A 14,108-nucleotide genomic window follows, 5' to 3' on the forward strand; every position below is an offset into this window, starting at 1 on the left:
TTATAAACCTAAAAATATGATAGCATAATGGTTTATGAATAATGACAACTAAAGAGACCAAATGATATCACTTATAGTGTTTTTCAACAGTTTTATAGTATTTTCAATACCTCAATTAAAATACTATAAATAACACATTGTAACAGTTCAAAACAGGTGAAAATACTAACAGAAAATTTTGACATGAAAGGTATTTTGAGTATGTTTCAAATTAAAGATATTATTTGGAAAAGAATATATTTTCTAAGAAAATTACTATATATATAATTAATGACATTTATATTGAAAATTTAGTTATTATTATTGTTGTTATTGTATTATTATTATTATTATTATTATTATTATTATTATTATTGTTATTGTTATTATTATTGTTATTGTTATTGTTATTCCCATGATGGAGGAAATGGCGGGCGGAACGACGGTTGGATGGTGAAACGAGCGGGACGTGCAGAGGCTCGCTTTCTCGCCTTATTTTTCCTCCATACGAATCCGAAATCAACACCGCAAGGAGGAGGAACAAAGCAGAGACAAATCCGCTTCCTGCAGAATCGAGGGAAAGGGTAACTCCCACGCTACATTCCCCCTTCACTTTCATCCCCTTGTTCTATGGTTGATCCAAGATCGATGGCGCAGGCGCGAAAACAAGAGAATGGGAACCTCAAGTGCTTGTGTGTTTCTTTGTTCTCATCCAATTTGGCTTGTTCGTAGGCAAGAATTGGGGGCAAAACGAAAAGAACTGCGATTGTCTTCCTTTGTTCTCGTAGAATTTGGGGGTGGGGGTGGGTGGAGGAAAGAAAGATGTGATTTTGATGCTTTGTTCACATTTTTCAGGTGATTTATCAGCGCAAGATGTTCGATTGCAGTTACAAAGCACAGTACATGGAGGGCCAGAAGGAGAAATTTGTAAGGTTTAAGTACTTCACTTCCCCTTGTCGATCGAATCCCCCAAAAAATGAGATGAGTTCTTGAGCACGCATGCAATCTCTGGTGTAGGCTGGAGGAGTCAAGTCCGAGATTATCCTTTGCTTCTGATGCAGGAAGAATGAACAAATGTGGGTTTCACGTCCAGGGGGCCGCCCGGAATTCCAATAACCCCTCGAAATCTTTCAGGAAAGGGATGAAGAAGGGGTCGGAAGGGCTTATTTCGCTCGGCCGATCCCTTCGGTCCGGCGTTTCTAGGGCAGTTTTCTCCGAAGAACTCAAGGCGACCGAGAAGAAGATCTTTGATCCTCAGGATGTGCTCCTTCTTCGAATGAACAGGCTGTTCGTAGCATCATGCATTCTTTCCATAGCTGTGGATCCCTTGTTCTTCTATCTCCCTGTCATCGACCAAGATTCCAATTGCGTTGGCATCGACCGCAAGTTAGCGGCCACGTCGACCACATTGCGGACGCTGATCGACGCCTTCTACCTCATTCGAATGGCTCTTCAGTTCCGCACTGCGTACATCGCTCCGTCGTCCCGGGTTTTTGGTAGAGGCGAGCTTGTGATTGACCCTACGCAGATAGCAATTCGGTATCTGAGACGATACTTCATCATCGATTTCCTTGCGGTGTTACCTCTCCCTCAGGTCAGCTTCTCTTCGATTTCTGAGAGCATACGCCACTCTGTATTTGAACCTTCAATTTACAGAAGCAGAACATAAACATAATCTGATAGAAAGAGCTTAATATTGATTTAGAATTCACACCACTGATCAATCGACATTTTCTTCAGTTTGTAGTTTGGAGTTTCCTTCACAGATCGACAGATTCTGATGTGCTGGATACCAAGAATTCATTGCTTTTCATTGTCATGCTTCAGTATATACCAAGATTGGTTAGAACTTTTCCTTTGACAGCAGAGTTGAGAAGGACTGCTGGCATCTTTGCCGAAACTGCTTGGGCTGGTGCAGCCTATTATTTGCTATGGTATATGCTTGCTAGTCATGTAAGTACCACTTCATCTCTGCTGAACTTTTAATTGCTCCTTTTTTTTTTTGCTGCTTTTTGGAACTAAAGACAATATTTTCTGCCATAAATTTCTCTACCATCTTTGCAGATGGAATTTCTTTAGGATGACATCTGAATTTGGTTATCTAGATTAGGGTTAATGTTCTACAGATGGGTGTAGTTTCTCAATTCCTACCTAGACCTCCATCTCTCTTCATGGATAACGAAGCATAAAGTGAAGAAAATTTATGTGCACATTGAAGTATCAATGTTTTCAATCTAGAAACTATATATAAAGATGCAAATGCTTTTGGCTAAACTAAGGATATTTCTAGCTCAATGACCTCGAATAGTCGGGATATTCTGTTATTGTTGTTGTTGTATTGAAGTATCGAAATATCGATGTTGCTTGTTTTGCAGATAGTAGGTGCTTTCTGGTACTTATTATCGGTCGATCGCGATGATGATTGCTGGCAATTAGCTTGCAAGAATTTTGACGGATGCAATGTGAAGTATTTATATTGTGGTAATGCACATCTAGATGGCTATGATATCTGGCAAAATGTCAGTGCGGGAGTTCTTGAGCAGTACTGTTCAGTAGCTGATGACAATACAGAATTCAACTTTGGAATTTATACACAGGCCTTGACTTCTGGAATCATTGCATCAAACAAGTTCTTCTCCAAACTTTGCTATTGTTTGTGGTGGGGTCTGCAGAACCTCAGGTAATGCTTCTTTTCTCTTCAGCTAATTGATGAACTGAGAATGTTATCTATAACTGTTAATCTCGCCTGTTCCTCAAATTGCTTGAGAGATTGCTCTTTCATACTCCATACTGTTTATTTGAGATATTGTGTTTATTTGTTTCGTGTTAGATGAATCGTCAAGCGATGAGCTACTATTTTAATGAGTACTGCAAAAATCTTATTTCTAACTTAGTGTATTGACAATACATAACTCAGATCTTATTGACATTCCTGACTTTGGAGAACTCAATTACCTTTTGGCTCTTTGTTTTCCAACTGCCATTGTCATAGCAACAATTGCTTGATCCGTCATCCTCTCATACTTATAGGTTGATATCCTCTATTTTGATTCTTTTATCGCTGTCATGTAAATTTTTCTTCCTAAATTGATCATCCATTATAAATTAAATATTTATAATAAACATCTTGAAAACAAAAATAATTTAACATTCTCTTGTATTAGAAAGATACTCTTTAAAAAATTGCATGAGAAATGGAGAGTCAGTTGATTAGGATCACTCTGCATGAATCTTCTTAGATTAGGTGCATAACAATCCATGGAACTTTTCGATATATGATAGATTCATAATCCCTTATAAGTTGATGCTGTGATATGTGTGGATACAAAATTACAATTATGACTTCTTGGCTATGGAATTTATCACCTAAATCCTGTGATATTCCACCTTAATCGATCATTTGCTGTTGTTCTGGATGCAACAGTACCCTTGGCCAAGGTCTGGTGACAAGTACTTACCCCGGAGAAGTCATCTTCTCCATAGCCCTCGCTATATTTGGACTCATTCTCATGGCCCTCCTCATCGGCAACATGCAGGTAACCTAAATACCATTTCTTAATCTGTATGCTGCATTATATGAACATGAGCTCGAGTCTTTCCATGTCGTTGCTTCAGACTTATCTTCAGTCTCTGACGATACGGCTGGAGGAGATGAGAGTGAAGAGGCGGGACTCCGAGCAGTGGATGCACCACCGCCTGCTGCCGCAAGATCTCCGGGAGCGCGTCCGCCGGTACGACCAGTACAAGTGGCTGGAGACGCGGGGGGTGGACGAGGAAAGCTTGGTGCAGACCCTCCCCAAGGACCTCCGGCGAGACATCAAGCGCCACCTTTGTCTCGGCTTGGTCAGAAGGGTACGTTCGTCTCATTCCGCATTAGTCTTGCGGGTGAAGTCGTGCTTATCGTTCTTCGGCGACAGGTGCCTCTGTTCGCGAACATGGACGAGCGATTGCTCGACGCCATATGCGAAAGACTCAAGCCCAGTCTGTACACCGAGAACACCTACATCGTAAGAGAAGGCGATCCTGTCGACGAGATGCTCTTCATCATACGAGGCCGCCTGGAGAGCATCACCACCGATGGCGGGAGAAGTGGCTTCTTCAACAGGAGCATACTCAAGGAGGGAGACTTCTGCGGCGAGGAACTGCTGACTTGGGCCCTGGATCCCAAGTCCGGCGCCAATCTTCCCTCTTCCACTCGGACCGTGAAGGCTCTGACGGAGGTGGAAGCCTTCGCGCTGTTCGCCGACGAGCTAAAGTTCGTGGCCAGCCAGTTCCGGCGGCTCCACAGCCGGCAGGTCCAGCACACGTTTCGGTTCTACTCGCAGCAGTGGCGTACGTGGGCGGCCTGCTTCATCCAGGCCGCGTGGCGGCGCTACTCCAAGCGTAAGGCGGCGGAGCTGAGGCGCAGGGAGGAGATGGCGGACCTGGACGACAACGGCGGCTGGTCCTCCAGTCTCGGGGCGACCATATACGCCTCGCGCTTCGCGGCCAACGCGCTTCGCGGGCTTCACCGGCAGCGAAGCAAGAGCGTGAGAGAGCTGGTGGCGCTGCAGAAGCCTCCTGAGCCTGACTTCGCCGTGGACGATGGGTGAGCGACGGTGCAACCTGCGACAGGAACCAACGTACAAAGAGACTGCATTCATGATCTCAATCACGAAGCGATGGATTCAGTAGTCTTATGTGGGAGATCACAAAACTCCAGAATAAGAAATCATTCACATATAGAACAGTACCTTACAATGTCACAGCCACTACACATAATTATTTGATCGACACACGGTTCTGATTCTTTATATTGCGCAAAGACGCACAAACCCTGTCCTATTTTTACAGTGCATTAGAGGACTTCCATCATCAGTACCGCTATCTAAGACGGCTCGACTTATATAGCTATCAGCTGATTCGGAAGTCACAAATGCAGATAAGCCAAGAATGATTTGCCTTCGGAGAACAACCAGATGATGGTAAGATCAAACCCTGTGCCATATCTGACAGGCGGCCAGCTCTTCCATCTGGTTGTATGAAGTTTCGGAGGGGGAATCGAAAGGTTGCGCCGCCACCGCTCTCAACGTTCGACCACCCTCCCAGTATCCATCTCATCAGACCTTGAGGAGATCACAGCAGCCATCAGCTGCTGCACCCCAGTTGTTATGGATGACGCCACTTCCTTGTCCTCCTCCATTCACCATATTTGACAGAGGATGAAGAACAGATGCATGCAGGCGCTCAATGATGCTGAAGTGATCAATGTTTTCCTGTTCATACAAGCTCGTCACCTCTGATCTGCCACTGGCTGATTTCAGGTTTACGTTGTCATGCTGCAGGATTTCAGAACTCGGAGACATGGCAGGAGGAGGAGGCATTGCGTCTTTCACCTTCTCTGTGTTCAAGAATCGACCACCACGGCCCCTCACTCGGCGCATCGCATGAAGGTGGCGTGATTCATGCAAATATGGCTGCAGAAAAGCAAACCGAATAAGCGCACTCAAATCTGATAACAGTAAGGAAAATGCCTCCTATGTGATGAGCTTATTAGCTGTTACAAAGGTTAAAACAGTAGCGGAGCACTTCAAAGACTGGTGTCTGCTAAAATAGATAGCTTAAAGAGTATATTAGTTACTGCTCTTATAGAACACAGAGGAAAGTATCAGCAATTAGCTGTTGCATGGTAAATGCATACCTTCCTAACTCTGATCAATTTGTTCTGTTTCTCAGCCTTGGCACGAGCTTTGCGGCGACGAAGAATTGCGTAGAACTGTTTTGCATTCACATAGATTGGTCCATCAGTTGTCACATCCATTGGTAAAAGCACACGCCCATGCTGGAAAAAGGAAACCAGGAACAATTCACAAACATATTGATGTGCAGGGGTGAAATTATGAACTCGGTATATTCACCAGGTAACAAGTTTCTGTTCCTTGAACTTTCCATTTTTTGAACTGTGTACAGATAAAAATTTACTGCAAAGCGGTTGGTGATAAGCCTTCTGGAAAAGAACAGATGGAGTCCAAGTCCTTTTTTTTTTTGTCTAATTTAATGTTTTGCTTCTAGTTTCACAAAGGTAAACATGGTTCCTTTTTTTTTTTTACATTCTAATAAAACATTTTAAACATATGAAAATGTAAAGCTTTAAACTGTAAATCATAAATGCCCCCAAGTTAGTGGCTTGAGTAATATATGTTACCAAATTCTAAATAAGGTAACATATTTTCCTTATTTTCTTGGAAAATAAGTTGATTCCAAGAAACATAGACCTCTATTACATTTCTACATCAGCCACCATGTCTTAGAATTTCCAATATCAGTTTTTAAGGTGCTAACTAGCTTGGTTGGTAAGGATGACTTTGACAGAATATTGCAGGGTCACAGGCTCGAATCTTGTTTCCGCTGCTAGTTGACTAGGCAAGACCACAACAAGGCTCATCATTGTAACAGGTTCTCGAGTCATCCATGTAAAAAGATTAAACCACGATCCCATCTCAATAAGAATTTTAGGTTCTTGGGCTCAAATATTTTACTGTAGCTCATCAATGGCATAACCCAGGAATGTGTGATCCTGTGGCTCCCTTTAACAGCAACTAAACACATAGGCAAAGTGTTCGAGCTCAATGTATGCAAAAGAGGAACTTATTTTCTATGAGCAATTGAAGAAGAATTAACTATTATCTTCCGGAATTATTATTTAATTTTAGGAGTTCCATAACAGATCTACTAGATCAAAAAGTGTTATTAATGATGTTGATTCAGCTTGTGAAATGCTTCAGTAGAACCACTGCGATTGATTGACATATTTCATACAGTTAAAATTGTTGCTCTGACTCAAAGAAAAGAAAAATAGGAAGGAACACAATCAAAATCATTACTGTCATTCAGAACATAAAAGAAAAAGAGAAACCAACCGTTGCTTGAGCTGCTCCATATGTTGCATACAAGCCGTAGAACTGGTCAACATAAGAATGACTTGGACAGACCTACTCCAATATTAAAAAAAAATTACAACGAAAAAAAAAAACCTATGTGTCACTGTAAAGTTAATAAGTCAAACTCAAAGCAACTATTTTTTTTCCCATAAAACTACAGAATAAAATGAAAAACCTACCACAGAATGGCCAAGTCCCTGTTTGAAATGCCCTGGATTCTCAGGTAATGATGACTGTAGAGAGAAGGGAGCAAAATATTGCTGAGTCTTCTGCTCTTTTCCCAAGTCCTTGTGGTCTATAGTGCAAAAACATGTGGTCAAATTCATGTTACACAACCATCAATAGAGAGAAATATCATACACTATGAAGCTCAAAAGAAACTTCTAAATAGTACGAAGGCTACACCATAAGTTCCTTCACAGCTCTAGCAATTAGAGTTGAACATAACGAGATTGGTATATGGTACTTTAAGCTTCTATAAGGGGGCAATAACTATCCAAAGTTATGCTGCTTCACATTTGTAATTTACATTTTCTAATGACAACTTATATGGATGCCTATTTTTTGGTTTAAAAATTGACTGTTAAAATTGAGTTCATTCATCACATGTATAGCACTATAGTAGCATCCATTAGTTACTACTTAAGCAACACCACATATACTATAGCTAAACATTAATTCCCTAATAATGAAGTACTCCAAATTATCAGTTATTTTCTCTTAGTAGCACCAACGAGATTTTGAAATGAATGCACTATCAAGGAAAACAAGCTATTAAGAACTTTCACTAAGGGCAATGATCACAGCAGGAAGACTAACAATAATGAATTTTCCCTGTAAACTTGTTTCTTTTAACCAGAGAAGCAATTAATTCCTGATAGCCGAGTATCAAACTTATGGGCTTATTAGAGCATACTGTATATTTTCAGAACCTAGCAAACCCCTAACATCAGTATCCAGCAACATCAGGCGACACTAAATTCCAAAACATTATCAAGTAATCATCTTCTCCCACTTGAAACTATCTATTTTCATCTTCTCCAATAGACTTCTTCGCTCTTCATGCTTCAATAATGAGAGGTCTCTGACCAGCGAGAATAAAAGAAAAATTAAATGTATTTCTATTGGTCCGAGAATAGAATTTGGACGATACATTTTTATTTTTCACATTTCTTGAATGCTATCTGTGCTTATTCCTAGCAGCATTCAAAAGCCAAAACAAATGTTCTACTTGAATTGTATTATTGCTGTTCTGTTGTATTCTTAGCATCTTTTAGTTGATTGATTATGTCATTATAAATCAACTATTAAAATATATGTCTCTGATACAAGTGTTTTATGGTCAATATTACTCTTTTGGCAAGTTAATAAAACTAACCTATTTAAAATTTATTGAGGAGCCGGTTCTTTTCCATTCTGACAAAGATTACCTAATGGACTTTTAGGTAATTGTTGTGGTGTGATATCATCACTATGGTAAAGCTACTTCCAGGTGTGATTCCCAGGCACCAGAACCAAGTTCTGTCCCTTCAAATTTTTCTCCTTTGTTTGTTCTCTCTTCAAATTTGTTTCATTGTTGCTAGATAGGGCCCAAAAAAGCGTAAATTAAACCTACACCTTATTGTTGTGATACTGACAACTAATATGCTACTAGAACATTGCTACAGTTCCAACATCTCTCTGAAGTTCAGCGCAGAAGCTCATCTTCAGCTCTTAGAACACCAATTCTTGTTGTTCTGGGTTGGTAGAAAAATTAATTCAAAACAAAACTCCGGTAAACCATTTCATTACTACATGTTCTAATGATCCTGTTTTCCTCTAAAGTCGATATCTTACTTTGCCCTGCATCAAAGAGATAAAATGTCAATGCATCAACATGATGATGTCATAATGCCAATAAGGAAGTCCATTCATGTGTCATCTTACAGAAGCTTTTAAGTTAGACATTCAGCTGAAGCTGCCCTCTTTCCAACTTTTCCTATGTTCTTTGTTCCTAATTTTACACATGAATCATGACCAGAGTCACCTAATATGTCACTAACCACTTACATACTTTAGGTCTCCACTCGAACATTGCTTGAAGAAGGAAAACCAAAGCATGGGAGATTTTTCCAGGGCCGATTAATAATGCTAGAACAGTAGTACCAAGAACAGTAGTACCGAACAGGCTTGGAAGAAGAAAATATTTAGTTTTAGGAGATTATAGGAAATCATGAACAACCAACCTTATTCCAGGACCACAGATTAATAATTTGGCTTGAAACAATGCCAACTTCTGGAAATGGCACGGCAAAACATTACCTGGGAAATTTGAGCAATTAGCAGTACTATTACCCCCTTTCTCTGGGATTTCGAACCCCAGCCCTGGTCCAAGCCCTGCAACTACAAAACGATTTACTCGTCGGGACACTACAGGTAGCTGCTCCTCCACATTGATATGGTCCCCTGTAACAGACTTTAGCTGGCCGAGAGGTTCCCCATGGAGAGGTTGAGTTCCAACCCAATAAGGCACCAATGGAGCCTGAGGCGTCTGCGAAACCAGTAGCTGACCAACTCCATGATTCTTGAAGATCGTCGACGATTGCATTCTGATCACTCCAAAACCATAAATTATCAGGAATCTGTGCCCCAAACCTTTTTCTTCTTTAACAGGTAAGTCCAACTCCGGCTATATCAGAAAGCTAACAGCTCCTCACTCGTCACATCCGGGCTTTCACTCCATTACCTGCAGTTGGTAGCTCGACGTAGTGAATTCTATCTATTACGAACGAAAAGAAGCAAAACTAAAAACATGAACAAATCGATGCCACAAACCTAAACCCACAAAAACGATACGAAGTAGCCAAACACCGATACCGAGAAAGAAACAGGGCGGAGAAAAGGAGCAAAAAGAAGCAGGGAAGACGCAGAGGTAACGGAAACAAAGAGAGATCAGTTTCAAGGAGCCATCTTTACATCTTTTACCCTTTCTGCTGCGAAACTTTCCGGTAAACGTGTTTCGACTTAATAACCGAGAGATCCAACTCCACTCCGGAGCTTTCAAGATTTGAAGTTTACGACGAAAACCCATCCCGAGATCAAAAACACGGAAGCCAAAGGAATCAAAGGAGGATCTTTCGCCGGTTCCATGCCCAAAACACCTCACAAACATCTAAACATCCACCCAAGATCAAGAAAACGCGGACGCAGCAAAAACCAGTCGCAAGAATCCTCTACAGAGACAGAAGGCACACTGTTTCAACCAATAGCGAAGATTGGAGAGTCGCCACTCACGTTTCAGAGGAGGCAGCCATCGAGGTCACCCGACCCATCAGCGAAAAAGGCACCAGAGACACCAATTGGGCAGAACCGAAGAATACGAGAGGAGAGAGGAGAGAGGAGAGAGCGAGAGAGCGAGAGAGCGAGAGAGGCAATATGGTGGAGTGAGCCTCATGTCCTCTCAAGGCATTGATAGATATATTATTTTAATTAATGATGGATTATTCACCACTCACTCACTCACTCATTAATTTTGTGTCCATTGTTTTCCCATAATCACCTTTTAGTGCATGACTTTAAGAAAAGCGAAGTTGGATTAAGTTACAGTGGGATGCAGTTGATTAGTTAATTAAGCGGTGGGCTAATTCGAATCATTTATGAAATCGATTGAGGATTGAGCCGAATCAAACTGCGATGACTCCCTATCTCGGATGGGTGGAAGTTTACGTTATATTTTATGTGATGATATTAATATGTTTTATATATATATATATATAGCTACGAAGGAGTATTTTGTTTATGTGAAGTCATGCGATCAAAGATGACATACGATTTGGAATAGATGTTCGAATTGGATTCGGAATAATGCTTGACTCGGATGCTCAAGAAAGAATACGATACGGTTGGAGTTTTTAAACTCAAAATCTCTTATATCTACTATTTGTTAACGTATTTTGATGATTATATATTTGGTGCATGTACGTAGGAAAGATGATCTAAGTGTGGATAATTAGTTGGCCAATCACACGAGAATAGTAAAAGATAGGCTAATTAAATATTAAAACATCGTAATTCTTATTATATAAAAGGTTAAGATCCATTTTAACCCAAAGATTTTATTCATTAATTTTTTAAATCGATTTATTTGTCTCTAAAACAATCTTTATATTTTTAACCATCCTTATATTTTTTAAAAACATAGCATATAAATCCCTTCCATCAAGTCTGATTTAATAAATGTTAGAGTTTACTTGTATGACATGGCATGACATATTGATTCACAATAGAGCGAGACTCGAGTAGATTCTGTATGGGTCTGATAACATCATACCTCGTATATGGTTTCTTGGATATTGGATGGATAAGAAACTATAAATATATGATAATTGAGGATAAATAGGTCCAATGGATTGGATCCTCTTGTATCATCTAAGGAATATAACGTAGTGACATAGTATGTTCATAATCGATGAGTCGAGTGAATTATTATAAAAATAATAATTTACTGAGTCAGAAGAAGTTTTAACATGTACGACTCACGACCAGCTCGATATTGGGCACAGAATGTCACACATATATGGTAGGTGCTGTGATGAGTAAAGGTTCAGATATGAGATATCCATTGGAGCCTTTATCTTATTGGATATCTAGTAAGCTGATGAATTAATGGATCTTTGGGTGTGACCTAATAAGACTAAATAGAGATTATTGGATAGAGATCTACTAATCAAGGAGACTTGAGTAATTGAATAGAGATTCAATACCCAATATGGCAAGATCTATTAAAGTTAAGTTGATAGAAACCTCTATAAATAGGAGAGAATCAAAGGAGCATAGGCTAGACCCTTTTTTACTACTACCTCCTATTCTCCTCCCTCCCTCTTCTCCTCAGCCAACGGCCCTAGTTTGGAGTATGTAGATAGCAAGAAAGGCTGGCCCCTTCTTCATCACGCGGTGCATGTGAAGAGAAAGATCGTGTAGCGATTTGAGGAATATCTTCGTAGCATCTATCATGTGGATCACCACTGGAGATTAGGGCAGTTGACCTCTTTCATCCACTCTTATAGATATGTGATGTTATATAGATATACGATCTCCATATGTAACAAATCTCACTTGATACACGTGGTTTTAGTTATATGTTTTGTTTTGCGCACCAATCTTCGCATGATGGATAGAACCTTTTTCTTTGGAAAATATGAGATTTTATTTTTTCTATTATTTTGTTGCGCATATAATGTTCTATTTAAGTTTCCCAACAAGCTGGTCTATGTAGCCCTCCTACACCCACTTGTTCTCCCCGATTAGCTTATCAAGAAAGAGGGAGTGGCAGAGGTTATAGTGACAGACGAAAACGGAGAGGTGAAGGTAGGAGAGGCTGGAGGCAAAGGTGAGGGAGAGTTGGACCACCCTATCATATACGTGATAGGTGGGGTGCAGAAGAGGACGAAGTAGGAGGTGATGAGAATAAAGGTACCCAAGAGGAGGAAGAGAGACCAGGAGATCACTGTATGCCCAACGTTAAACCGGTCGATGCACATCCACCTAAGGTAGGACTCGAAGAGGCTACGTGTGTACGATGCCATTGGTGGAGGTCTTAATTTTAAAAAAACTTAAATTACATGTGTCATTATATTACTGATTTATTATGAGTCAGCATGCTATGTAAGCTGACTATAACGTTTGTTAACTCGGACTTGATAAAAGGGGCTTATATGCTATATTTTTTAAAATATATGAGTTATTTTAGACATTAGTAAACTATAGAAACTTAAAAGGTCGATGACCAAAATCACAAAGGCTAAAATTAACCTTAATCCTAAATGACACTTATCGTTATATCAGTAATTTATTGTGAATCAACATACCACGTAAGCAGATTCTGATGTTTGTTAACTTAGACTTGACCAAAGAGATTTATATGCTATGCTTTTGAAAATATAAAGATTATTTTAGACACGAATAAATCACAATGACTTAAAGAGGTCCATAATCAAAACTATAAAAGTTAAAATAGACTTTAACCTTTAAATAGAAGATATATCTCGTGACATATTGACATGTTGATATGTTCATTTTAAATACGATAGTTTTTCTTAACCTATGCAAACATTCAAAATGAAAAGGATTATATATATATATATATCTATATAATCAATATTTTCTATCTATTGAGATTTAACATGAAAAATATACTCAACAACGTGTCTTAAAAAAAAAAGGATAGTTGTGACTTTATTTGTTATATCCCAACTTTATTGTCATCAAGTGTGTGGAAATATATTTATGTACTTATTTTACACCCTATGCATGTTTTAAAGGTTAGATTGGGTAATTATGGGAATGATCATATAAATATCATATTTGTATCCTCATCTTTGGCCTATACCTATAATAACAAATATCACTAAATCAATTATTTGGTAGAATTTGAAGAGTTAGTAGGATTGTGATTGAGTGAAGATGAGTAGAATCCGATTGATTGGATTCGCTAATTAATTGGTCTAAGTATGATAATTATGACTTTTTTATTTTTAATTTTTAAGATTCAGTGGGTTAGATCCTTCATTCCTCTGACTCAAAATTAATATAAAACTATTTTTTTTCGTAACGATATTCAGAATTCTCACTCTAAATTTCTTATATCTATGTTCATGTCTTCTTGAGTTATGCAAAAGGACACACAAAGTTCCATCAAGATCATGTGTGTAGTTAGGCCAGAGCAAGTGTCTACGATAAATCAATCAGTGTAAAGATATATACCTCAAATCTGAAACCTAAATGGTTTGCTTTTATTTGATTCCCAAAAATTTTGTTACGAGACAAATATATAATCATATACTTTTTTGTACATTCATATCGGGATATATATATACATAATAAGTACAGTGTTATTGATTTAAGCTCATTGCACAAAGATGGCACAAAAAAAAAGTGACATTTCTCATCACTTAAAATGGATCATTTAAGCCATTGAAATGGGGAGCTACTCATTCATCAAAATGTTTTGGAATATGGAAGTGTACCTTAATGATTTTGATGAAGCAAATGCCAATGAACTCAGTGACCAATTTGCCTACAGGAGGAAGGACATTGCCAACTCAGAAGAAGATGGGGATGAACACTTTTGTCAGAAAGAGAAGAGACCAATCATTTCAATCAGCTGTTCCTTCAGTTGTGAGAAGGGAGATTGACATTGTTGGTGTCAGAGATTGAGGTTATGACTGACTT

The 14,108-nt window shown here is 39.2% G+C and overlaps 2 protein-coding genes across 3 annotated transcripts; one reads left to right on the forward strand and one right to left on the reverse strand.

Moving 5' to 3' along the window:
* The first annotated feature begins 421 nt into the window (after window positions 1-421).
* LOC135671766 (probable cyclic nucleotide-gated ion channel 5) lies at window positions 422-4,595 on the forward strand. Of its 2 annotated transcripts, none has more exons than XM_065179955.1 (8): window positions 422-563; window positions 835-911; window positions 997-1,573; window positions 1,720-1,932; window positions 2,355-2,659; window positions 3,404-3,515; window positions 3,595-3,831; window positions 3,897-4,595. In XM_065179955.1, exons 2-8 carry the CDS (start codon window positions 853-855, stop codon window positions 4,569-4,571), a joined length of 2,178 nt encoding a protein of 725 aa, XP_065036027.1. In that variant the 5' UTR covers window positions 422-563; window positions 835-852; the 3' UTR covers window positions 4,572-4,595. The 2 variants fall into 2 exon arrangements, with proteins under 2 accessions (XP_065036027.1, XP_065036028.1); XM_065179956.1 differs by having other exon boundaries at window positions 835-906.
* A 145-nt stretch (window positions 4,596-4,740) lies between these two features.
* Window positions 4,741-10,312, reverse strand: LOC135671767 (nuclear transcription factor Y subunit A-10-like). The gene is made up of 6 exons (XM_065179957.1): window positions 10,173-10,312; window positions 9,201-9,624; window positions 7,079-7,194; window positions 6,879-6,950; window positions 5,660-5,800; window positions 4,741-5,435 (listed from the first exon to the last, which is right to left on the reverse strand). Exons 2-6 carry the CDS (start codon window positions 9,484-9,486, stop codon window positions 5,079-5,081), a joined length of 972 nt encoding a protein of 323 aa, XP_065036029.1. The 5' UTR covers window positions 9,487-9,624; window positions 10,173-10,312; the 3' UTR covers window positions 4,741-5,078.
* Between the last annotated feature and the right edge of the window lie 3,796 nt (window positions 10,313-14,108).

This window comes from Musa acuminata, chromosome BXJ1-4 (genome assembly GCF_036884655.1).
Source record: "Musa acuminata AAA Group cultivar baxijiao chromosome BXJ1-4, Cavendish_Baxijiao_AAA, whole genome shotgun sequence".
In the NCBI taxonomy this organism is placed as follows: domain Eukaryota; kingdom Viridiplantae; phylum Streptophyta; class Magnoliopsida; order Zingiberales; family Musaceae; genus Musa; species Musa acuminata.